Genomic DNA, 27990 nt, shown 5'->3' with positions numbered 1-27990 from the left:
CCAGTGAAGCCAGCAGATGTATCATTGTATGCTTGAGGGTTGATTTATTTTTTCTTAAGTACCCAAGTCAGATGCTGGTTTTTGTATGCCGAATTGGTTTTTGATGTATTTTAGTACAACTTCTGAAGTCAGATCCATAGTGAAGTATGGGTCTAGACAACGAAGTAGTTATCTGTTCCTCTGGTCTGTGGTCCAACATGCTGCATAGTTCCTCTCTCTCCTTAACAGATCATGATCCTGTTCCACATCTGAGACGAAACAAAGTTCACTACGAAAATGCATTGAAAAGTGCATACGGAGGATGATCAGACATAGCAACAGGCATTTCCTGGGGAGGCAACAGGCAGCCGCCAAAGACCTGCTCCGTTAGTTTCTGTGGAAGCCAGGCGGGAACCGAAGGCAGAAGGAGCGCCAGACCCCCGGGAAATGCCCGAGAACCGGGTCCCCTCTGGGCGCCGGCCGCTGTGGCCACGGCTTGGCTGCTGCTGCGGCAAGCGGGGCGAGGCAAGCGCGGGGGTGACGGGGGCAGCGAGGGCGGCTGGCGGGGTGGGGGCAGCTTCACCCATCGCTCCTGGCCGAAGGCGGTGGGCAGGGAGAGGGGCAGTACCTACCTCGGGGGTGGCGGGACTGGGTCCGCAGCGCGGCCGGGGGCCGGGGGGCGCCGGGAGGGGGGGGGGGGCAGGGGAGGCGGGGGGGGGGCCGGGCAGGGGCTGGGCGGGGCCGAGGGTCCGGGGTCCGGGGTCCGGGGGACCGGGGGGGCCGGGGGGCCGGGGTCCGGGGGTCCGGGGGACCGGGGGTCCGGAGGCTGGGGGGGCCGGGGGGCCGGGGGTTTGGGGGGGGCGGGGGCCGGGGGGGCCGGGGTCCGGGGGGCCGGCCGGGCGGGGCGCTGTCCCCGCGGCGGGTGCTGAAGGGGCGGGGCCGCACCGGCACCTGCCGCCCGGCGCAACCCGCTCGGCGCGGAGCAGCAGCCGCCCGCCGCCGGCCATGGCCGCGCTCCTCGGCCTCGGTAAGTGCCGGGGGAGGCGGGGAGGGAGGCAGCCCCCAGCCTCGCCGGGACGCCGGCGGCGCCCCGCGCCTCCCGGCCTCCCCTCTCCGTGGGCCTCCCGGACAGCTGCACCCCTTGCTCCTTCCGCCGGGGCGCCTCCGGGCGGGGGCGGACAGGTACCTGCCGGGGGGTCCTACCGCGGTGCGACGCCCCCCGGGCCCTGCAGCCCGGCTGCGGGCAGCGTGTCTGCAGGGAGGTAGGGCAGGAGGTAGGGCAGGGAGGTAGGGCAGGAGGTAGGGCAGGAGGTAGGGAAGGCAGGGAGGTAAGGCAGGGAGGTAAGGCAGGGAGGTAAGGCAGGGCAGCAGGACCCCCGGCGGTGAGAAGCTGGGTCGGCGAGGAGACCCTCGGGCGGGATGCCTGGTCTAAATAAACAGCCACCTGTTTGCTAAGTGGGAAGCGGTCGGTGGCGGCAGCGCCACACCGGGGGCCATTGACATTTCCCTTCGGGTCCGAACAGAGGAAAAGGGAAAATAAACAAATGTGCTGTAGAAGGATTTCGTGGGAAAGAATACAATAAGACGAGTATATTTTAATTTCCTTTATTCTCCTTTTCCCCTCTCTACATTTTGTAGATGTGCTGCCTCGCTTTTTAACACCCCGCTACTCTAAACTCATCTCCCGCTGCAGGTAGTTCTGCCCTAGGTTTTGTTAGAACAAAGCTGTTCTTTATCACTTTTCAACTATATTCGACTACAGTTTGCCTTTCCCCTTTGGAGCTAGCTGTCTTGCTGCTCTGGCTGTTGGATAGCAACCACAGCTTCGTTTCCCATGATTCAGTATTATCTGCCAGGCAATAATTCTGAAATCTTGGGAGAGACTGCAATTTCTCTGTTCCTCAGTTTCCAATCTGCAAAATGAAGATGCTGAAATGTCCTTTGTTTCTTTCCATTTTAGACACCAAATTCTCCAGAACCGGGAATCTTACACCTACCCAGTGACTCAGTAGACACTTGCGCAAAAATACAGACTCCTGTAGAAATCTAAATTTATGTGTCTTCATGTCAAAATGGATGTCTTTAAAAGTTTTAGCTACAAACTAACTCTTCAGTGGCCTGAACTCTTCTAAGTAGAAAATAGTTGCTTAATACTCCATACACTAGAGCAAATAGCTAAAGTGAATGGCTAAAGTAGTAACGATCAGTTTAAGCAATTACAAAAGCTACAGTGCACTAGATTCTAAAATCATATAGGCCAGTTTGTTTCATGTATGCTTGTGACAGTATGCCCCCATGTCTTGCTGAGAAAACAGAAGACCCATCCATAATATGTAGATGTAGAGAAATCCTTTCTTAGATTGAATTAGCTTCAATCACAGATTATGCCACTCAGCTCTTTACTTTGCAAAAGCATATCCTCCTTTTTGTGGGCACAGTTTCCAGGTGGGTTAGAAATAAACATGCTCTGACATAATCCTTACAAAGGAGCAGGAACTGCTAATTGTCTTATCAATCGATTTACTTTATTAGTTTTCAGTCAGTGGTTCTCAATAGCTGTCTTAATGGGGGGACATACGGGAGGGGACAGGGATGGGACGACAGCACAGACTCTTAGTAGCACGGATCCTAATCAAATGTGTAAATCTTCCATTGTGTTAGTACCTACAAAACAGGTAAATGGTCATACAGCAAAATACCTTTTCTTAAAAAGATCCTGGGTTTGTAATTTTCTATATATATATACATTAATTTTCACTCATAAAGTATTTGAAAACTTTTTTTTTTTCCCTTGTCATCTGAATAAATAGTAAGCAATTTCACAGTTAGAAAGAACTTTTGGAGACAGTCTTGGGACTAAAATAATGAGCCAAAATTGTCCCTATGGATGGGCCAGCTGCACATTCCCCAATGTCAAGTGGCAGGAGCCATTTCTACTTCCAGGTCTTCCAGGCTGACCGGCAGACACGGCCTAAGGGTGTTTCAGGCTGGAAATCACTGAAATCGCAACCATCCCTGCACAGATCTGAGAACTGGCAGCAATATGTGCAAGTGGTGAAGGATTAGCACCAGCTAGAGTAAGCACATGTGGCCTCTCCTGAGTCTTGTAGGCACACTAGATGCTATTGCACCTGTCAGTTATAAAGTATTAAATGTTGCTTCACCTTTACCAACATGCATCCAGAAACTGTTCCCTATGGTAGCACTATTATATCACAGGTAAGCATGATTTCCAGAAGGGATGGCATCACCTCCAAACAGTAGTGGCTCTCTAGGATTATTAAAAGTGATATTTGATAAATAATTTCTGTTTTCTCAAAGGTATAATTTGAAACATTTCATTTCTCTAGATGGGGTCTGGAAAAGTCCTGGGGAAATATTCCATGCCTCTTGCAAATGATGTTTAAAGAATTAAGCAGTGATGGAAATTCCTCAAATGCCATATGAACTTACATGAACATAAAGGAAAAAAGGAGACTTGGCCTGGGAGATTCTGTGTCCTTCAATACCTAAAGAAAACACTCCCATCAGATGTTCAGCAGCTAGTTTGATAAGGCCTGAAATCAGTGTCTGAAACTTAATTTTATAGAAAATTAAGACACATGGTTACAAATTGGAGGCTGTGTTACCATGGGAATGCTGATGAAAAAGCTAAACCCCAAATGGTTTGTCTTAGCAGGGCAATTAAATTTTCTACTGATAAACCAGAGGTGATGCTGATTTAAAATTCCTTACTTTAAAACCTCCATATCAGTCTTCAGTTTCAGAACTTTTTTATGCAATTAACATGGCCATTAGGTTCAGTGCACTCAGGGAAGCAGGTAAAGACATAAATGTGGGGGTTGCTTTCACAAAATGATGCATCTGTGAAGCAAAACTGAAGAGGCTTAAGAGTACTGTATTAAGAAATAAAATCATATTTATTATCTAACAGTTGTGTAGCTGTCAAATATCTTTCACATGGTGTATTCCTAGGAATTCCTGTGTAGTGTCTAGCTTGATGAAATTGCAGTCCAAATAAAATGCTGTTTCCTCTGAATTTTATACTGTCTTCCTTTTTGTAATTTATTACGGATCTTAGAACTGCAGTCATTTCTATATATCTATGGACTGATGTCATATATAGCTATGGTTGATGTTATAAGACTGGGGTAAAAACAATACAAAATATGCCATACTGCAACTCTGAAAATTTAAAATTAAAATTTAATTTTCCAGTTATGAAACCGAGGAAATGTTTTATTCTGTTAAAAAGTAACTTGGTAGAAAATTTGAATCTATAGATAAACCATAGTAAATTATATTGTTATAATCTAAGTGTAAATGAAAAAGGTCAGTACAATATCTGTTGTATTAAATAGTTGTTATATTCTGTTTTTACAGTGTTGTTCATGTACTTCACAAGTATATCTACTGGCCAGACTACTGACTGTCTGCACTTGAGGGAGCAATGTATAAATGCTGCAAACGGATGTCAGAGTGTCTGGAATGTTGTTGAAGATGTCTGCAATATTTCAGGTAATTCTGTATGCTGTATGCAGCTTTATTTTGAGTGTCTGAATGTTTGCATATTCAGAATTTATCATAATATTGCTGTGGTAACTGAACTAAGTCATGGAGAGTTCAAAGAGAAAATGTTGGCAAAAGACAGTCAACTTCTGAAATCCTTGACAAGGGCCAATACTATTCTCAGTAGCAGTCACACTGTCTCTTCAGTAAGTTGATAAAAGAAATTTTTGAACTATGAACAAAGTCAGTCTGAATCAACTCAGAAGTCTGAATTCAGCAGAAATTATGTTTTTGTGGGATCCTGTTAAACAAAGACAGCATGCAGCTGGAAAGAATTTCCAACCTTGTTTTCCATAACCTAGAGGAGTTGATCTGCCCCCTACCTGGAAGTGTTCGAGGCCAGGCTGGATGGAGCTTTGAGCAACCTGGTCTAGTGGAAGGTGTCCCTGCCCATGGCAGGGGGTTTGGAACTAGATGATCTTTAATATCCCTTCCAACACAAACAATTCTATGATTCTATGATCCTATGATCTCGAATGATACCCAAAACTACGTAGTAAAAACTTAGAGTAATTTTAAAATATTGTATTAGAATAAGAAACAAATCAAATTAAGCATGCCTCAAAGAAAGCTGCATTATAGGGAGGCACACTGTATTTATTCAGTGAATAGTACCTACACGTCAGAGTGATTCACTTGCAGGGAGTGATGGTACAATAAAGTGTGGGTTATGATGTGACTAAGCCTCCTTGAATTCTCACATTCTCACATAAATGAAAGCAGGAAATCAATCTCTGTCTCTGTTTATTCCGCTTCCAATGCTTTGTGCATCATTTCCAAGTAAGGTATGTTTCAAGTGGGGGAAGACCAGATGTTGTAAGTTTTACCTGAAACTCATCCTAATCTCTGTTGTCATTCAGGTGAAAATGCTCCTTTCTCTGAAGGCCAGTTAAATTCTTGAACAAAGCTTGGGTATCGGTCACCATTTCTCTCTTTCTTTAGATCCCTCCAAGACCTTGCTGTTAATTACCGAGTTGCCAGGTGCTGTGAATATGAAAGGGAGAAGAGTGGCAGTGCAGTGGGGTGGTGTCAATAGACCAAGCTAGTAATGAATCCTTTGTTGACTGATCAATTGATCAATTGATCTGTCAAGGCTACATCAGTAGTATATAAATGGACAGACTATTTTCTGTCCCTGAGATCAACTGTCATGGGGCAGCATTAATCCATATAACTGAATTGTCTTACCTCCATGCTGGCTGCACAAAACTGCCTTTTGGGGGTGACTCCAGGCCCACGCCACCTTCACAGGCTTGGTCCAGACCACACACCATGTAAAAAATGCAGCAGTATAGACACAGTCACTTGCCATTAGCCTAGCCCATGCCTTGGTCCTGTTCATAGATGCAGCCAAGGTTATTTAGGTACATAGCTGCCATTTCTAACAACTTAATTCCATAAGGCAGGTTCTCTGTCAGTGGGAATCAGAGGTATCTATATCTCCATGGAAACCTCCCTTCTCTTTATATTGACTTCGTTTAAACAAACCCAGCCATGTCATGGTCCTGATGCCATAATCTGTTCTGAGCCTCAGCTGCAGCAGGTTGATAAAGTAAAAGTCCCTCTGCCTGTCTTGATGCCAGGACCCAGTTTGATGTTTGGTCTGTGTTGGAAGCCAGGCAGCAGAAGATACTGCCTGACTTTGTGGTCAATAACCCATTGCTAGAATGTTCACCTGCAGTGTGAACTACCTGAAGGCCTCTGTCTGATTTGTTGCAGAGATTGGAACCCAAGCATCCCAAGTCACAAGAGCAGTATTTAAAATAATTAGAGCAGAAAATTCTCTGAGGAGTCCTTCTTAGTGTGTCCTGTTCAAGATGTGTATCTGCTTTGCAGATACTTTTAAGAACTTTAAGAATACTTTTAAGAACAGACAGAGTAAATGAAAAATACATGATAACCTAATGGTTACAACTGCCCCCAAAGGAACTGGGTTTCAGCTCATGTTCTATTGCATTTTAAAATATTTATGTGAAGTGGAACAGTTTCAAAAGATATGGCTGCTGTTTGAAAAAAAGTATTTGAATATGTAATACTTTCAGGCTCAAGACAGTGACCTAAAGATGAGGTTTCTAGAACCAAACCTCCTCCCCAAATCAGAAATAGAATTTGCTTCTCTCACATCATTCACAAAGGCGTTAGCACTGAGGCTACTTGACATAAAGATCAGGATTTGTACTGTAGCCTGTTCTGCGTCACACCCTGTAGCCAGCATGATGACTTCTGTGGTCTCCCCTTTGGATTTATTGCATTGTCCCATAACATGCCATTTCCCTCGCTTATTGTCCTCTGTGGTTATTCACTGATATTAATGGTACTTGTAACTGGACCAGAGAAACCTTCAGAAAATAAATTCTTGCGATGGCTTGTTTGGTTCTGCGTCTGTATATTTCCTTAGGATGATAGCTTTTGGCAAGGACCCTCCAGCATTGCAAGGCACTCACATACTGTGTTGGGTCTAGGACAAATTATTCTAAATGTGCTGATTAGATGCTGTGACCCAGAGGCTGTAAACCCACAGTCAGACAGCTGATGGTACCTCTCAGGGAGCTCACAGAAACAGTGACAGAAAACCTAACAGCAGCATTTTTACTAAGAGTGATGTTATGCTGTCCGTCAGGAGTACTCTGCATGTGCAAGACTAAAAACTTCATAGATGAGCTGTAGGAACAGAAAGGCCCTTCAGTGCTGAGCACAAATGTGTTAGTTGAAGGCAATAGGCAATGGGAAAATATTCCTTTTGATAGTTTCTTTATTAAAAACCTGTCTACAAAATATAATTACGCTCCTACTCTGTGATGTAAGTTCAATAACTCACTCCCTTGGGCTGCAACGTCCAAGCTAAATGTGTGCGTTATCAAGACCTCCATCTTCTGTTCCTCAGAGCAGGTCTGGTAACACCCTCCAGATGACAGCCTAAGTCACTCCTTTCTCTGTCAAACTGTCCATCACTGCTCCTCTACTACTAGAGCAGCATTTTTAGAGTCCTCTGAGTCCAATCCTTCTTCCACTTCCTGTTTTGTGTCAAGATACGGCGGGGGGGGGGGGGGGGGGGGGGGGCGGGGCGGAGGGGGGCAGGGAGGGGGGTTGAAAATATCTATGAGTTAGCTTGCAGGCCAGAATGGAAAAGACTGTTTCATTTTGATGGAATCAGAACTTTTCACTTTGAAAATGTCAAAGAAGTTTCAGCACTGCACAATGAATATTTTAAAGTTCGGGATTTTCTGGGGTTTTTTCTTCCTTTATTTCACTGAAAACAACAGAAATTTCTGAGCTCTAATTTAACTGCGAGTATATATTTTCTTAATTTTTCAGAACTAGAAACATCTGGGTTAAAAAACAAACAGACAAACAAACCCCCAACAAACAACAAAAAAACCCACCAAACCAAAAAAAACCCCTCAGATCACCTATATATTAAGAAATCATATTTTTAATTAGATTTGGAAGTTTATTTTTCTTAGAATAACAGTTTCTTTGAGGTTGGAAGGGACCTCTGGAGACCCAGTCCAATCCCCCTGCTCAGGCAGGGTAAACTGCAGGCTGTCTCCCAGGGCTGTGCCCAGTTGGATTTTGGATATATCCAATGATGGAGGCACCAAAACCCCTCTGAGCAACCTCTTCTGCTGTTAGGCCACCATCATACTAGAGAAGTTTTTTCTGGCGTTCAAGTGGAACTTCTTTTTTTCCAGTTTGTTCCTCTTGTCCTGTCACTGGGTACCACTAAGGAGCCTGTCCCTGCCTTATGCACTCCCCTCCCATCAGGCATTTATACACACGGGTTATGTGTGCTGGACCGCCCCTGAGCCTTCTCTTCTCCAGGCTAAACAACCCCAGCTCTCTCAGCCTTTCGTTGTAGAACAGATGCTCTGGCCCATTAATCACATCCGTGGCACTTTGCAGGAGCCGCTCCCCTATGTCCATGTCCCTCTCATCCTCAGGCATCCAGCACTGGACATGGGGTCTCACCAGCCCTGGAGGGGAAAACCCAGTACTTTCCTCAGCAGTCTGCAGGTGCAATTCCCTCTGAGATGACTGAAGAGCTGACTGTGCCCGACCAGAAATTATCACTCTGGAAGTGCCACTTTCTACTCTGTCATGCTTCTATCAGTGGTCTCATGTACATAAATTATAGTACATACAAATAAATCAATTTATGAATAATGGCTGCTAAGCATTAGGTCAGGGATCATTTTTTGTAAATGCCTTGGAAGCATATGTATAGGCTAAAATATATTACATATACTTAATCAATGGTAAAACAACAGTAATTGAAAACCAGCAATAAAATATTTGCTGCTGTTCATCACAGCTGAATCAACACAGTGTACAAACAGACCAATACTGATAACAGGTTGTTTCTATACAGCTTTCAAGAGGCCAGGCAAGGGAACGCCATAAATCTGATGTGCTTCCTGATTCTGTCTGTGCCTTGTGTATGTTCGTAGCCCCACAGACTGCCTCCCAGCCCCGGGCTGTCAGCCGCTGTGATTCACCGTGGAGCACGCACAGCACACAGGGCCACCCTGGGCACAGCCCCTGCTCCTGACCCCTCACCACAACTCACATAGCTGGGGATCTGCATAAAATATACCGGGATTTGTGTTTCTTATTGCCCTACCTCTGCTCACCTCCACCCTTGAAGTGTCCTCAGTAACCTGAAGAAGACAGTCACAAATTTTGTAAATTAGCTAACTTTTACACAAGCCCCTCATTTCCTTTCTTGCTCTTTTTCTACCCCTGGAATTTGTCCTCCTGAAACTGTCTCCTGCAATGCTTTTATTATCCCTTACTCACTTGATAAAATATGGAGTAGAATATCCACCCACCCACCTCCATAAGCCTCCATAGTTCCCATATCATAATATATTTCCCACCCTGCTCTTATGGTCAGAGAGTGTTGTATGCCTCTGGCCTTCAGTAGATCTCCTGAACTGCTTGGCTACTGGAGAAAGAAAGAAATGTGAGGGCTAAGGGTCAGGGTCATGCGCTACTTCTAAAGGTAAGTTGAGATGGAGTTGGAGAGGTACAGGCAAGCCCAGCCACCATCACCTCCGCCTTTGCTGATACAAGAGGTGAAGTGGGAGCAGAGGCTGGGGACTGCAGCTCTTGCTGGGCTGCGACATCCCCTGTAGCAGTGCATGTTTTAATACATCCTCAAACCCTCCATAGTCAGCAACAGCAACTAGAGAAAGGGCAACACAGACACTGTTTGAAAAAGGATTTTGGGGTGGCGGGGTAGAGATGCGCGCTCTGGAATAGCTGGTAACTCATTTCTTCAGGTACAGGCAAAATGCCCTGTTTCCTCCTACAGGTCTTCACCTGGACTGCCTTCTGCTACTATTTAAATAACATATATATAAATAACATATAAATAACATATAAATAACACTAAAACTCTAATCGCATTAAAGCTTGACACACAGCTGCTAGCTTTGCACTTTTACTACATGGTCTCTGCTGCTCCACACTAGTCACCAGGGAAGCAGCAGGGCAGGAAGCCAGACATCACCGTGGGCAGGGCAGAGACAATAGCATAAGCGCTTAGCAGATTAAAATATGATCCTCATGCTGCCTCATGACCAGCCTGGATCTTGTGAGCCACATACTCCTTATCTTATATATTGTGAGATACTTAATATCTATGAAGTGAAGAGAGGAAATGTGCTGGTTTGGGGCCCTGCATACCTGTTTTGTCAAGGCAGACCATGGCTTTCACAAAATAAAACTTTCTTAAATGGTATTAAACTGCTGCTTATGTAACTTTCTTAAGTAACTTCTAACTTTCCTAAGCAATAATACATAATGAAATACGTTGGAAATCTTTTAGTCCATAAAGTAGAGGGCTGATTGATATACCTTCGTAGATTTACAAACTAGTACGCTTTCTTTATTTTTACTACACATACAAGGAAAACACGACCTGACAGCCTGTGTGAGTGGGTCATTGAGTCCAAGTGCACATGCAAGCAACAGGCTTGAAACTGGACAGACAAACTAAGGATTCTGCATTTTACTTTAACTTCTCTTTTATTGTTATTATACAAAAACTTAAGAATCAGAATATTCTTGGACTCCTTCAGATTTGTTGTCATTGCAAAACTTAGGCAGTGAAGTTGCTCTTTAAGGTAGCAGTCCGAGGGTATATCCAAACAGCCAGACATTTGTAGGCTCGTGCAGTCCTCACATGAGGGATCTGAAGCAGAGATGACAACTCTCAGCATGGGGTTAGCATCACCATTACCATGGGGCTGTGCCTGCCCTCCTTCGTCCCTTTCTCTTACTCTGTTACATGGCAGTACCTTCACCTGGCCCACACTGTGAGTTCCTGTTCCTGTACCAGCAACCAAATTTCTACACAGGAACAAGATGAGTGTCTCAGTGCCTCAGTCCAGAATGTGCCCCTCAGCTCCTGTGCATCTTTTTAGTTTGGTCTCTGTGTCTCATCTACCTAGAATAAAAGGTAAGGGTTCAAGGGTTTGTGTACTTTGGAAATGAGAATAGACATTCTGGCAATGGGTCAGATCAAATAAAAGGCGGCAATATCGTACCCACAACTTTATTATATCACTCTAAATTTTATTTAAAATTTGTAAATTATGACAAGTTTTCAAACAAAGCTAACTTCAAACCATCTTCTCTTGGAAAAAAACCATTATTTTTGTGCTTCAACTGAATTGTTTTATGTAACCATAAACATTAACAACATCATAATTTTAACGGTGAGTTCTAGGTAATAGATGCAAGGCAGAAGATGCTATTGGATGTAATAGATTTAACCAGGTCCTGGCTGATAAATACCCAGAATTTAAAAAAACTGTGTCTGCACCATGGGTGATTTTTGTAGCATCATGACTTTGCTTGGGAAACAATGCAGCATTAATAAAGGTAACAACATAAAATTTTAATTACAAAGAGCAAAAAGAAATATACATTTTTGTAACCTTCATTTTAACTGGATTCAAGTTTCTTCACACATTTCTTAGATCTAATAATTTCCCCAAAATTTAGTTTTGTCTTTTCTACGATATTCACACTCCAACATGCATACGAAAGCAATGCCACATCTGCTTTAACATAAGCAAAGACAATAAAATGCATGTGAGAAATTCAAATGGTTTCTAAAGCTCTTGCTCAGTCCAGTGGAAAGCAAGAAAGAAAACACAATGTGCATTGAGAGCTACCCATGCCCAAGGAGGTTTGAGTGCCACTGGATCTACGTTACGTGTAGAGAGGCAGATCCAGCCACCTTGTGAATGGAAGTGTGAGTGAATGGGGACACACAGTTGTGCACTTGTGTCACATTGTGTTACAGGAGTATCTTCATACATCTAGGAGAGGTTACTGAATGTGGGGAACAGTTACTACCTTCATAAAGCTGTACACAATATATAAAATGCATCCTTTTAAAAATTCTGTTGTGATCAATGGGCCCAGCTCCTTTATTATTGGGGGGGGGGGGTGTTTATTATTCTGAGAACTCTTTTCCCTTCAGAAAGTCTATATCTGTAACTGGGAATTACTTGATGTATGAAAGGCTTGCAGTTTCTGATCCAGGGTCTCCTGGACTAATTAGCAAAGCTGACATAAGAGAGGTAAAATCAGTCAGCAAATGAGTCTGAAAAGCAAGCCCAGAGGTTGGTTCCTGGCATTGATCCATCACTCCCTGTTGGCACCAACCAGTGTGCATCGTAAAGTAGTATAATATATGGCTTTATAGCAGAGGAAATAATAACATTCTGATCTCTTACTCCATGCCCAAAATAAGAAGAGTAGGTATCTGAAGCCTGATGTTGATGTCACTGGAACAGTTGCTTTTGCTTCTAGCAAAATTAAGTAATTTTATATTTTTTTTCTGATTGAGATTACATTTCTCACCAGTATAGCAAAAAGTCTGCATGGACTTACACTAGTATAGGTTTTACCTACAGATGATATTTTATGGTGTTGGTAGATACTTTCAGGAGTAATTATCCCTGTCTAACTTAAATGCCTGGTTTAGATAATGAATGAACCATCTTCTGGAATTGCCATTCTCTCTTTACAAATTACGTATTCAATTAATACTATAATCCATGATATGTCCAATCTGTAGGTGGTTAAAACTATGTGAGATTGACCCCTTTAGATATGATTTTAGTGAGGGTTTCTTGTATTACTGTCAGCAGCTGAATTGTTAAAGTAGACTGTATTATACAGCTATCAGGACACAGTAAGCATTCATTAAGATTCACAGTAAGAATCACATTAAGAATCACAGTAAGATTCATTAGTCTGCAAGGCTCTGAAATTATGTATTTACTTACAGCTCAGAATGAAACTAGAGCTGTTTCATTCATTTTGTTGCATTAAGAAAATTGTCCTTTTCCTGAGTTTGTTTTGAGATGACCAGTGATGATACTCCATCTTCCATTTGATTTACATCTCTGTACCTATTTGTACAGAACATTTGGAAACTTCCTCAAGATCAGATACTGAGCTGAGTTTTAGGCAACACAGAAACACCAAAGACCAAAGACACCCAGAAGAATTAGAGAACGACTGCAGTATTGCAAAACAACGCTGTCGAGAGGACCCTTACTGCTTTTTAGTGTATAAGAGCTTCCAGCGAGCATGCCAGGCAGATGTGGCAAAATGCAGGCTCCCGATGGTCAACCAGGAGTGTGTGTCAGCATGGAAAGAACTGAGAAAAACTGTGCTGGGAGAGTGCAAGTGCTCAGAACCACTTCAGATGAGATGCATTAAAATATGGAAGGGAATATTTAACAACGCTTGTTTACAATACTCTCAAGAGAGCCAGGCTTCAGCAGCTAGTGAAAATGACGATGATGATGATGATGTTGATAATGAGAAAAATCAGGACACCGACACAGGTTAGTGGTATTGCAGCAGTCTGAATGCTTTCATACATAACAGTAGTGTGCGTAAGTCTGTGAAATTTTTTTTCTTAATTATTTGCAGTTTAACATTGGAAACAGGACAGTTTTAAGAGCTTATTTAGATGCAAATGAGTAATTTGATAGTAAAATCATAGCCTGAGTGCAAATATTATTGTCCTTCAATGTGTTTATTTGATACAGTCTTATCCAAATAATTTCCTTTTAGTATGCCACTATAACTAGAAACAATATAAGACCAATAACAATAATTTTCTAGTAACAAGAATTGTCTGCTTGCCTTGACTTTAGATCATGACAAGCAGTTAGTTGACCTTGAAAACTGGGTGCACTGCTGACCCCATCATTAGTTCATGCCTCTGGCCTTCATTTATTCACAAGAAATCTGATTTTATGCTGTGCTGAGCAGTTCTAAGAACTCTTCTTCAACTCACAGGATCTATAATTGTGTGGAGAATGTTATCAGCAGCCATTGATAAACTGTGCTTTCACCCCCCAAAATTATAAATATGCATAAAAATTATCTTAGAGTTTGTTAACAAGCTGACAGGTCCTATTTGGTCAAGTTAATTCATTTGATTCTTGTCCATTTCTACTACTGGCACTATGCCATCAACACAGCCAATGCTTTAAAGTTAAAAAGTAAGTCAAGACATTATTTATCACTTATGCCTTTTTTTTTTTCTAGACAGTATTAGTACAGAAACAAAATTACAATGGAGTTTATCTGCTCTCTCCAAACAAGGTAAGTGTGAACTTACTTATGAATCCTAATAACTCACTTTAGTTCTGTGTTCAGATAGTGTACAATGTATCTTGAGATTAAAATGAATAGTTTTCATTCAAATTACTGAAGAGCAGTGACTCAATAGGTCCAACATATTTTCAGTGAAGCTACTGGGTAGGTAAGAATCTAAAAATGTCAGGAAACAATCCTGACCCCGTTAAATTTACAGAGGCAAATCTTATCTCATAAACATTTTAGAGTCAGAATTTCCTAGATCTTTTTGGAACGTGTATGGCATAGGCTAGAAATACCTAAACTAGCTTTAAAAGCACAGAAATGTCATTTACAGTCTCTTCTCCTTTACTTAGTACACAGCCTAGCACAAGACTGCTTGCTGGAGTTCTCAGTGGTTTCAGGTACCTGCTAGCCACTAGCTTCCAGGAACTGTTACCATGAAGAAGTTTCCATCTTGCTAGTTTTCACTTTCTTCCCCCTTATTTATCTGGCAGGGGCAGAAACTTGCAGGAGGGTTGCTTATGAGGGCCAAGCAGTGGAAGGGAGAAGTATGAAGATCACAAAATGGGCTTAAAAGGGGCAATGCTGGAAGAGCTGGACCAGAGTTTTTGGGAGTCAAACTTGTTTTTAATGGGAATGTTGCAGGCATCATCAACTAACAATCATCACTTGAGAACGGTTTTCTTCTTACTTTCTTTTAAAAACTGTTATTCTTTTTAGCATACAGAGCAAACAGAACCTGTTTGGAAATGAACAAGGAGTGTGTTGAAGATGAAGTATGTAACAAACAGTTGTCCCTGTACCTTAAAGTTTGCTCAGTAAATAAGAAATGCAACATGGAAGAATGTCAAACAGCCATGAGGTTCTTCTATCAAAACATGCCTTTTGAAGTTGCCCAAATGATGACGTTTTGTGATTGCACCCAGCCTGATGAATCCTGTCACAGAGCCAAAGAACTTCTTCATGGCAAGCCCTGTGCAGTTACTGCAGTTCCAACCCCATCGTGTCTGAATGTAATCCACATGTGTGAAGAGAATGAATTGTGCAGGTAAGTAGAAGAAAGATTTTGCCCAGTAATGTGTTTTTGAATAATGATTTGGTAAACAACGTTTACATATATGTCATATATCTCATCTACAACAAAATTATATTCTGCACTGTACTGTGTATCATCACTTGTGTTTGACTTCTTCACAGACGTCTGCATCAACTGTGGTAATGCCACAAGTAATTCCACAAGTAAACTGAAAAATCTAATTTCCAGAAAGATCTGGAATCTAGCGCAGGCTTTTCTTAGCCTGTTTCATGATGCTTAACTGCATTTCTGCTGGACAAACTATGCCATTGCGTATTTTCATTACCACTTTCTTCAGATAGCACCTGCCAGCCTGCACCTTTGCCTTCTAGCAGTTTGCACAAAATGTGCAGTGGACGAGACAAAGTTTGTTTGGTTTAAGTAATTGCTTCTTCTACTGCAGAGTCTGACCCTTTGTACCCAATGGCCATACAACCAACTTGGCCTGCCCAAAATTTTTTTTTTATCCTTTTCATCTCAAGCATACCGATATTTGAAAAAAGCTGCCCTGAAACATGCACAGATCACCAAACTCATGAGAATAATGCAGTTGTCAGATTTGACTTTATTTGTAGAAAACATGAGACAGGATTAGTCTGTGTTAGTAGTTCTACATAATTGCCACCATTTGTGGATGATCAATTGGCCCGCTTTGTTTTTCAGTGTAGTCACCAGTTCCCTTGTGGATTAGGCCTGAATCTTACCTCGAAGTTGCGCTCTAATTAACCTTCAGTCAACAAACCCAGAGGCCAAGAGACGGTTTTAGTTCTGTGCAGGCCATTCACATTGACATCAGTGGGAATTGCCCCTTTTTATGTCAAGAAGGATTGGGCTACAGATGTATATCTGTGCATGTGCATGTGTACACATGTAATATCATAATGGAGACTTGCTGAATTACCCATCATTTTGGGAACATTAATGTTTCCTGGCACTGACAGTAAGTGGATATAATTACCAAAATTAGTCTATGAATCATGACTAGCCATATCTGTAAATCAGGAGGTGAATGAAAATAATTCCATTAGCACAGAGGTGGCATCTGCTTTGAAACCTTTGATTGTATAATGAAAATATTTACAATAATGTCCTTGTCAGTGTTGTAACAGCCCATGCTTTTCCATGTGACTTGCTTGTAACAGCTACACAATATCAACGGTAAATTAATAACCTAATTTTATGATTGAGGAAAAGATGTTTTAATATATTAATGTACAATGTAAAACAGCTTACTTTTATCATTCCCTAACATTTAATGGAGGTGATAAATTGGTTTCTAATTGATATCTACAGATTTCTCAGTTAACTTTTAATAGATGTTTTCTATTATCATTCATAGTGCATTAAAGGCCAATTTTATTATATCCTAAGATTAGCAAACTGAAATAATTTGAGATTATTGAGCTGGGAAAAAAAGTTAATTCTTCTCATAACTAATCTCCGCTATCAATCTTTAAGTTCAACAGAATTACTTCTAATTTTTCCTGAGCCTTGGACATTTTGTATTGTGTTAGCACTTGGGGGGAGGAGGGATTGGCATTGGGTGTAGATTATTTTATGTAAAATAAGTGGAATATTCATTCTTCCTTCATGCTGCCCAGCAAACTGGCCCACTAGAACAGAACCTAGTGTGGTTTCGTTGTGATGACTGGTCTAATTCCTCTAGCTGCATTTCTTCTCCAAGGATCCGAGACTGTTGGTATTCACTCTGATTTTTTGCTGAACCCTGGGAAAACCTCCACAGGTGCTGGTTAGAAGTGCAGTTGCTTTTTCTCAAAAAATTTTTCAGTAAAACCAAGTTTTTCCTCAAATTACAATTTTGCAGATTTCACTCAAACCAATTCGGTGCAAATCAGAGCAGAATTTAGGCCAGATATCACTGAATATTGTGATTTTTTAAGGCTAAAGGGGTACCTTGGAAATACTCTCTTTTCATGATCATTATTAAATGTCTTTTTGTGAAAACACAGAGTTCTTAAACTGTCATGGTATACTTCTGGGTTTTTTCCACCAGGAAAAAATACACAGCTTTTTGGTCAAAGTGTTGGAGACACGTGACAAAAAAATGCTACGATGATGAAGATTGTCTTGAAACTTTAATCAAGGATGACATGCCCTGTTCTGCAAATGTTGACTGCAAAGGAGCCTACATCAGCAACTGGGGCACGATGCTGCGTGTGGAGTGTACCTGCCAGAATGTGCCTCCTGCAGAGCAATCTTTGTGCAAGCTCTTCCATCACATGCTTCACAGCAAATCCTGCTTCAGTGAGTTACGTGAGTAACACACAAAATTTTAATGAATAGAATAATCAGTTTTAAAGAGTATTAAAATGTTGACACACCAAATCCTTACTATATCTTTGCTACTGTTGATCTCAGCAAGGTTTATATCTGCGGGTTTTTAACTCAAATCAAAACACAAATTGCAAGTACAGTTTTTTCCTGTTATTTATATTAGCAGTAAATGAATAAAATTGACTACGTCTCATTACATGAATTTGCTGAAATAAAAATAAAAGATTAATTTCCAGGGTCTGTATTATTACTCAGATTAGAAGTCTTCCTATGATGAGCTAATTTTGTACTTTGGTACATTGTTTTTACAAATAATATGATAAATTATGTTGGGTTTTCTTTTCTTCTTGGGAGCTAAATATTAGTATAGCTCACACACATCTAGCAATTTAGCAAATGCCCCGTTTGCCCCCACTTATTGTGCTGTGGGTCACATCACAGGGTGGTTCCTTGAGTCCTTCAGCCTAAAACTGAACCTGAAGGTTCCTCTGCCCCCTCTACAAAGCTCCAGCTACATCTAGGCATCCAGTCCATGGACCAGACTAAAGACCACAGTATCCTCTTCTCCTCATGTCTCTGATTTACCACACCAGCTATTCTGCTATATAAATCCTCTTCACATATACTATGTGTTAGTGCATCTTACCCTACACCAGTCGTCTTCTATATGTAATTATAAAATTATTATATAATTATACTATATATTATGTTATATATTTTATATATAAAATATATAATACATAATATATATAATTATAAAATTATAATATAAACCTAGCTTGGGAGATGTAACTGTATCTAAAGATTTTAGTGAAAAGCAATGACTATTTCATAGTTCCATCTGATGGACTGTCTTTTAAAAACGTGTATCAATTGTGTGTATGTGTTTCACTGAATGAATTAGCTAGGTTTTTAGTTTTAGTGGCCAAAATAGTGTCTGGTGGGCTGATAAGGGTGTAATTTTTTTCTTGTCACTCAGAGTCTACCCAGAAATCAAAATCAAGTTGCTGAAACACTGTCCTTAAGCTTAGTTAATCACTACTAAAATTCACTCTGAGAAAAGATTAAAAATCTTATAACTCCCCTGGAAAAGTGATACCATCACACACTTAGGTTTGAGACTACTGGCAGTGATTTTGCTGATGAATGTTATTTATTTGTTTGCTTGTTTTATGGCTGTATTTAATGGTTCAAATGAGTGATAACATCATTGTATTAGTTATTCTTTACCTACAGAGCAAAAAGATGTCCCTCATGTCATAATAATCAAATAATTGCTCATGAGCTTTTGCCATTCCCTGAAGCAGTCTCAGGATAAAATGTTTATTTTTCGTGATGGTAACTTCTGTAACCTAATTGGGATTGAAAAACAGAAGCTTGCTTGCTCCTGTGGTGCGACAAATTCCTGCTAGTTAAACAAAAACAGTTTGGGGATCCAGGGCCTTCAGCTGAGTAAAGGATTGGCACCTACTCTACAGAACATTTCCAGAGTCTTGTGAATCTTGCTTTTATTTTTTCTAGATGTCTAGTTGTAATGTAGCTAAACTGAAGAGAGAGATGGTTATGGGTTTGATTGTAAGGCACAGTGTTAAATGCCATTATCTGTATGGCAGTTCAGAGTCATGGAGTGAGTGCTCTGCTGCAGACCTCACCCAGCCCCTCCTGCTAACTCATCCATCTGGCCTAGGGGTGAACTTTGGATAACGTTCACTCTTACGCTGGTGATGATTTTTAACATTAAAGTCTTTCTAAATAGGCAAATACGCAGGGCTAGGAAAATGGATCTTTGCTTCTAGAACTGGTGTGAACAGACCTACAAATGATGTCTACACCATCACCTCTTCCTACTCTTGGTACAGCACTGCCTTGCCACAAATGTTTGCTCTTGTGGCTCTACTGGCAGGTTTAAAGCTTGCTGCAGGCTCAGTCTTGCAGACAAGAACTGTGAGTAACTGCGTGCTATATGAGACAGAAGCACAGTGTGGAGCAATGCCAATGTAGGATCGGTGTCACAACAGGAATAAGCAAAAATGCCAGTGACAGAAAATAAGAAGTTAAGTTCCTAACATCCTTTAACTCTGGGTTGTACTTTTGAATCTCACAGAAAAAAAAAAAAAAAAAACTATTACAAGGAGATTTGGTCCATTGCTATTTAGACAATGTTCCAGGCTGCAAACGTGGGCCTTTGTCATATCATTTTCATTCCCCTTCTTCATTGCACATAATGTGAGTGACCATACATAGTCTTGTATGGTTTAGCCTCTGGCTCTGTAAACTATTCTACTTAGGTAAACCTTTTACTTTTAATTTCAACAGAAGATACATATTTTCAGATACATTCCTGAAATCATGCCCACTAAGAGGACAGGCCTTTGTGGAAGAGCTGACTGAGGTCTAGCAATTCATTTGGAGAATATGCTCTGCCTTTTAGAAATGACTTCAAACTACTAACCATTTCTGATCCCTTCTATATTGGCTTGGTGGGACCAATTATTTTGGTAGGCCTATTTCTAAAACAGTTTATGTGACAAGAGAATTTAAGCTGTTTTGAGGTAAGGATATTTTTAAAGCACGCTTGTCCCCTGTGAGGCAAACTACAGGGGAGGTTTAAATGAGATGTGAAAGGAAGAACTGTCATTCACTTTGTTCATCAAGTATCAGTAAACAATATTCTTAAATAGCTGCCTTTATAAATTCTGTGACTCTTATCAAAGCACCAAACAGCAATATTCACCTAAATTATTATTTTAAAGTAATATTTTGAATGGGTATTTTCTTTCCAATATTCAGGTAAAATTTCTAATAAGAAGAAAGGTTTTCATTGGGTAAATACAGAAATGCCAGAAGGAAAGCTTTCCAGAGCACAGCTCCATTCTTCTTCAATTAATGGTGAGTCTGGACAAACCACTCCATGATTTTAAGAGAAGTACTCTTGAAATTTCCCCCATGTATGCCAGAATAAAGGTTTGATTCCTTTGGGTGGGTTCAGGCAAGTGAGCTCTACCTGTTGCTGCCCCATTCAACATAATGCAGAAAAAAATCTCCTTGTTTGGCTTTGCTTATATAACCACAAACCAAAGATAATGAGACTGAATCAACTTCTCTGACAAGTAGTTTTGAAATAGATGTCTCACAATCACTATATTATAATTGGGAAAATTAACCTATTAAGCCCACCAGAGCCTGACTCTCCATACAGTCATTAGAGAGGAGTAGCCATCATGTGTAATACAAATTATTAGCTTTGATGTCACACCTACTTCTCTCCTACCTCTCTTGACTTTTTGTGCCATAGTTGTTACAGCAATGCAATTAGGAAGCCACAGTAAGTGGTCTGAGGAGGGGCTTGTATTACAGTCCATCAGACTACCTTCTCATGCAACAGAAGGGCATGCAGTTGCAGATCATGATATCCCACGGGCTGAAGAGCGGCATCTGGTTTTATTTCCATGCATTTACAGTAAGAAATTAAGTGACATAAATTTATAGGATATTGAATTAATATACAAATTTTCCCATGGCTTAAATAATATTAATTTTATATTTCCTTTTGAAAGACCCAATTACGCAGTGAGAACACTAAAGAGCTTAATGCACAAATATCGACTCTAATGAGAATGACCTATTTTACCTTCTGTGGGGCAGATTACAATACTCCAGGCATTACTATGAATTAGTTCCCGGAACTGTTCATACTGAACACCTTTAACAGTGGAAAAATAATTCAAGCTCTGTGTGCAGTACAAAATGAAGGGACTTCTATAATCTCCACCCTTCAACTATTGCTGAAGTGGGCAACCTGGGACATATAAAAATAGATTCATGGGAATGGTATTCTTGAGACCTGTATGTGAATAATTAAGCGTTCAGCTGTAACTTTAGCATTAAAATTACTTAAGAATCATGTGTGTCATCCAAGTACTCTGTGTAGCCAGAGAAGAAAGTCAGGGACCCTCAGAAGAAGATTAATCCCACCTTTTCAGACTGTCTTTGCTGGAAGTGTTGGCTTCCCTTTGCCAGCTACAGAGGGAGCCTGAATCTCTAGCTGGAATGAGACTCCAGTGGTTAAACAATGCAAGTTATAATGCAAGAAATCCTGCTCTAAGTGAGAAAATGTAAAATGTGAGATATTTTACCCCTGTGACTAGTTCTAACTGCAGACCCTTTCTGTGGATAAAATGTATTATACATTTCCCTCAGAGATTCAGATAAATGTTTGCTAAAAGCAGCCTGCACCCAGTTAATTCTGTTCCCATTGAAGTCTGAATACTTTCCAAAAACCTGTCCTTGAACTCTTAACAGAATTTTGGATGGCCTTAGAAAAATAGTAAGAATGCTGACCAGCTTAAACCATACAATAAAATATTCCTTCTATTGGAGCTGTCAAGTACACTAGATGGGAACTCTCTAAGCTATAAATGTCTCATAGGAAGCCAGGTCAAGGAGAAGAATCTGATTCAGAATATCTACCTGATGATAAAAACCATATTGCAAATTGTTTCATAAATCCCACTGCCAAAAATCTAACTCGGTATCTTAGATTCATATGCTAGTAAATGTGCATTACTCAGGCTGCAAAGGGAGTTATCATCTTTACAAAATATTTATCTTTACTGAAATCAAATCCCAAGAAGAATCCCAGGGTGCAGAAGCAAAACAGTTACATTGTCAAATATGGCCTTTTGTGTGTGTGAAGGTATTTGAAGGTATTTGCTTCTTGGCTATTTTCTGCTTGAAAAGCAGGAGATACAGTTTGCCAATGTCTTGCCCCTACATCAAAGTCTCAGAAGAATCCTTTAGTTAGCTTGTCATTGAAAGATAAAAGGATGTCTTTCACCAGTTCAGACTAATGACCACCTATAGCTGAAGATGCCCAGAAGAAATTCCAGATTTCTTAAACTTTTTCTTGATTTTATAATTAAAAAAACACACTTACTGTTCAAAAAACAATAAAATTTCTCCATTCTATTCAGTGGCATTGCAAATCATGCAATTGGATAAGACTGGTTTTAATAGAAGCAGTCTTTCACAATAAATAACAAATTTAAACATATATCCATATATTCATATATATTAGTAAATATAACCATGTTTACTTGGAAGAACATTATTCCAGCTTTTGGTGTAAGCATATGATAACATAATTGTGTAAAAATCTTGTCTGGGTTTACTCTCAGCCACGTGCCTAGGATGGTACCAGCCAAGCCAGTCGTCTGTGGGCTGATACAACCCTGTTAGCAAGATGTGACATGGGCAGAGTCCTGACCATATAAAAGTTAACGAGACTTGCTTAAGCTTAGATGGGGCCAGAACTTTAAGTCATTTTGGAAACAACATCAAAAAGTGATAAATCAAACAAAAATTCTCCAAACTGCAAAAATGTTGTTATTGCCTACCCAGTTATGCACTTTCAGTTTGGTTTTGGCTTTATCCTATGCAAATTATCTCCGTGATTTTACAGATCTGCATAATTTAAAAGATTGCTTCCCACACTTTAATTTGAAAAATGATTGATGTGTGAAGATAAGCATTTACTTTGATCAGCATAGAGCTTTGGAGCTAAGGTATTTTTTTGGCTGGAAGAGAAAGCTAGATATACAGAACTCTTATCCTGTTCTTGTGAGATACAATAAAATTGGGCTTGACCCAAAACTATTGAAATTAATCTCATTTCATCTTAAATCGTAAAGTTATCATATATTTCCTACTGAGGAGTTTTGCCATGCTGAGGCTCTAGATAAACAAGTAATTGGCAGGGTTTATCTATAATTATACCAGCTGCTGCGGGAACTGAGATTAGTTCAACTCCAGCGACTTTAATTTGTAAGGTACGAAACACTGTCAATGTGACCGTTTTATAAATGTAGAAAAAAGCCTGTGACAAGCTGTGGGCAGCCAAGAAACCTCTGAGTACCCACTGGAATTAATCTGCCCGATGAATATTCACAGCCATTTCACTATGTATATGAAAGAGTGTAATCCCACTAATTGTTCCAGCTGCCGAGCCCACAGCAATCCTCCACCAAACCTCATGACTGGAAATGTCCGTTGTCTATGTAGACAGCTCGAGCTAGTGCTTCAGTGGTACCCGCAGCCCCAGTCATCGTGTCCCTGAGGTTGGCAGCCCATCCTAGGAAGGGCAAGACACGCATCATGGAGCCACAGTGGCCCTGCTATAGACCAGCCCCAAGGTGAGAAGGTCCACAAGCTTATGACTACAGGCCATCTCCACAGGACAGAGCAGCCCTCCCAGCACCTCAAAGCCCTTTCCCTGGCAATGGGAATAATGCTCTCCACTTGTATTGATTGGTTCATTCTCTGCAGGACAGAGCTGGAAACATCTTGTATTTTAGCCACCTCCTATTATAAGTCCTTAGACACTGTCTGCGCCTTTCTTTCTCCATGGTACATGCAGATATTTGTATTCCTTTCTCCAACTAGTCAGAGAACCCAAACCAGGTTTGGTCTTCTGCACCTCAGCCAGTTGAAGAGAAATGCTGAAACAGGGACAGCTGTTTCTTAGAAAAGTAATGGCATAGGCACGTTACGTACACTACCTTTTCTTACCACTTCTGCTAAGAATAGGAAATTATTCTAACTTTTAGTCATGCTTTTAATGCTTGTGATGGATCTATCTGCTCTCCAGAGCAGGTCGAACTCAATGATCTTAAAGGTCTTTTCCAACCTAAATGATTCTATGAATTCTATGATCCCAGTGAACTACGAATGGGCACACAACACGAAAGCTAAGGCTGTTTACTGATCTGTAACTACAAACGTGCCTAATTCCAGCTGGTGTTTTTATTGTTTGTTTAGGGCAGAGTTTTTTAAGCCTTACCTTGTTATTAGATCATGTTCAGATGGTCAATACCATGTATACAGGGATCAAAATGGGATAATACAGCCTGTTATGTAATACAGGAATTGAAATGTGGATTCTGGTGCTTTTCATGGACAAGATTTGGGATGAACAGAGCCAAGATTTGATAGCTGTATTTCTTAACTTCCCTAGCACTATTTCACATTTCAAGAACTGATTTGATATAGATTAATAGCAAAAATTTCTACAAAATAACCTTTTGATTTTTAAAGAAGAGCAGACTGCCTAGCAAGAAACTGCCTATCCCCAACAACATTTTTAAGGGAAGATGAATAAGCACATTAAATTAGTTAAACCACAAAGAATATATAAAATGAAGAATCAGCTCTTCAGCCACAAAAATGTGCCCTCTCCTCACCTTACAAATTCCCTTACTTCTCAGAAGGTAGGAGAAAATACTTGGCTTCTAGCATGATCTCATTAGCATCTCTCTTGTGTTCCCCCTGGAAGTGAAAATGTTATAATCAATGTCTCTTTTACCAGAAATTACTTCATCAAAACTGTAGCATTTTATAAGTTTTTGACAAAAAGCAGAACATTCTGATTTCATTTGATCATTTCAAAGTGTTTTGCTTTATCAAACTGAAACACTTTTTCCAACATTTTAAAGAAAAATATTACAATGTTTTGGTGACATTATATTAGCCCATTTTTGACCATCCATGACTGTTGCTCCTAATAATTTTCCTAGTCTTGAGATAAGTGATGTACTTTAGAAACTTCTATTTGCCTTAAATTTGTACACCTCAACTTCCACTTCAAAAAAAGTAGGAAACTTTTTCCCCTACAACTGCTCCTTCAATTGCAGAAAATTTTAACAAATGACTGAGTGTACAATTAAGATTCAGAAACTTTAAAAAAAGCCTAAGATACCATCTTTTCCTAAAACTCATCGTCTTTAAGAATTGTTGCAACTTGAGAAGAGGGACAACTGCTTATCTATTTTTCATGTTAACATCATAACATGTTAGCATGTTAATGATACCAGCAGTCCTGCACTGAGACTATGATAGGCCTTGCCTCCCTTCCTTCAAAAATGCACCACATGAAGTATCTTTCAGTAGCCTGCTGCATTAAGCAGCGTGTTTATTCTGTGCAACTTGTGATAGTTCAGTCATTGCTTTCGTTTTTCTTTTATTGGAAAACTTGGCACTTAGATAGCTTTTTGAGAAAAAGTGAGCATCATCCCGCAATAAAAACCAGCAGGTCCAGCATCCTGCTCAGCTCTTTCCTATTGGTTGCTCCATCGTAGAATATATACTCAGTCTCTCTTACTGGAGCCACTCCAGTATCCATAGTGCCTGTGTTTGTAGTACACTATACATCTGCTGCTTATATGTAGTGTATACAGAAATGTCTCATTTAGGGTCTGTGCACACATATGCACGAACACATGGAACACAATAATTGATTCAAACACCAGATTTTGGCCTTCTCACAGTCCAGAGAAGTGGCTCAGTGATGGGGCTGGGACTCCATCTCTTCCCCAATGAATGTTTCACTGCCTGTGTAAGGTAGAGGAGCTTGGGAACAGCTAAGGCCCTCTGCATTTGAGTTCCTATATAAATAAAAGTTATTTAGTTGTATAAACACGACAGAATCAGTGCAACAGGAAAGTAACTGAAAGGTCTCGTTTTATGCTCATGGCTCTGGATATGACTCCTCTTGTCCAGTCATCTAACCTCTGCGCCTCTCCATCCCAGGTTTAGGGTTTATGTTACATTCTCAACTTAAACATTTCCTTTAGAATATTTGATCAAAACTGATGGATTCATTCCTCCAGGAAAAATAAGTTTCTCCTCATTTGGAAAACAGAAGTTGAAACAGCTCCCAGTTTTTCAACAGTTGGAATTTTGAGCACATAAGCTGCCTAAGTGACTTTTTGGTGAGAAGCCTAAGAGAAAGAGGAAACTTCATGGGCACAGGGCCCAGAAACACAATGTTAGATCCCATTTTACATTAATTTGATTCTAGATCAAGCTTTGCTGCGCACTGCAATTTTCATAATATGTGAAAAAGGAAAAGCCTAGCAGGTAAGAGCCAGGTCTCCTCTGATACACAGAATAAAGTTAACACCTTAAAATCAATGGGAAGAATATTCCCAAACACAAATCTGAGTAACAAGCTGTTCCCCAAGTAGAGTAAAAGGTTGTACACATGTACACACATGAAGTGCTATCAGAGCTGGTATTTACTAAAAGGAGTCTGAAGATGATTTTGCACCAACTGGTGAAGGAAGAGTTTATTCCTACCATTGGCATGCTAGGTTATTTTCCTCCTTTTAATTACTTAAGTCAGAATTGATAGCTAATTTAGCTTACATATGTATGCATTCCAATTCAGATCTCAAATCTGATTCTTATTACTGAAGAAGTAAATGTTTCATGTCTGCTTTCTGTCTTTTCCTTATAGGTGAAGCAGTCTACATTATTGCCTATTCCTCCTGCATAGTTCTTATCCTAGGAATAGTCCTGTTGACTCTCCTGAAGATCAGGTAATTTGATAGGCATTATTAATCATGGGTTCTAGGAAACTGGAAAAGCAGAAAATAAAATGTTTTGACTTAGTTAAGAGGTTGGCATTGCGATTGTCTTTAAACATGCCCCGGTGATGGAAAGAACTGACATTGCGGGTATCAGCAGGGAGGAGTGAAATACGATGCATATCTACAATGCTCTCCATTCATACCGAGATCCCAGGCTTCAGGAGGTTTCATTTCCTGTCCCATGGCAGGGGAAGGTGAAATCTGAATTCAGAAATTCTGCGAGGCTGCCTTCCTAGCCCTGTAGCAGGCAGAGGTAATGCAGAAAGGAAATGAGAATATTCAGCGTTATAACATATTTAGAAACCGAGCCGTGAATGCTGCTATTGTAGTTAATATTCTTGCCCAATGCCATTTTTGCTGATAGGATTCTGTAAACATTCACACACACACACAGAGTACGAGAAACTGCCCATACACCAATGCTTGGTAAGAAAACAGAAATGTGCATTCACTTAGTCAAATGAACATGCCCTTTTCTTAAATGATACATTTTCTTGGACCAAATTAAATGGCCAGATTTCAAGAATTACACTGTCAGATGATAGCTAACAGAACATGATGTAGCAGGAGCTATATATAGTGGGAGGGATATTGAGTCAAATTTCATTATTAAATTCAGAGGCAGATCAAAGAGGAATCATGCAGAAAAATGCAAAAGGCAAGTAAAGGATATAGGGGAACAGAGGCTTTCTCTTTAGGTTTGCAGTTACAGGAATATCAGCATATAAATAAAACTCAGATTTAAAGAATAGAGGGGATGGAAGAAAGAGCAGTACATTAATAACAGTGAAGGGAATTATTTTATACCACAGTGTTCATCATAAAAAGAGGGGAATTTTGCCACTGATTTCAATTAAGCCAGAGTTCAAACCAAAAGCTGTACAGTTTATTGTTAAATACATGCACATTCTTTGTTTTCAGAGCCTGCAGAAAAAAAATGAGTCAAGAAGTTCCTTGCCAGACCATTCTTCTGAAACATTTATGGTCCATTATAAAAGTCACAGATGA

The 27990-nt window shown here is 40.4% G+C and overlaps 1 protein-coding gene across 1 annotated transcript; it reads left to right on the top strand.

The window, feature by feature from the left end:
• Positions 1-971: 971 nt before the first annotated feature.
• Positions 972-27990, top strand: GFRAL (GDNF family receptor alpha like). Its single transcript, XM_056344013.1, is given in 12 exon segments — positions 972-1006; positions 4363-4497; positions 11282-11358; positions 11361-11436; positions 12993-13421; positions 14134-14190; positions 14908-15235; positions 17277-17536; positions 20348-20446; positions 26850-26931; positions 27904-27917; positions 27920-27990. Coding segments are annotated over 12 exon segments (1650 nt in total). The 5' UTR covers positions 972-984.

The sequence above is a fragment of the Falco biarmicus genome, chromosome 6, assembly GCF_023638135.1.
Source record: "Falco biarmicus isolate bFalBia1 chromosome 6, bFalBia1.pri, whole genome shotgun sequence".
NCBI lineage: Eukaryota > Metazoa > Chordata > Aves > Falconiformes > Falconidae > Falco > Falco biarmicus.
The sequence above is the reverse complement of the archived record's forward strand: the minus strand, read 5'-3'. Positions and strand labels throughout refer to the sequence as shown.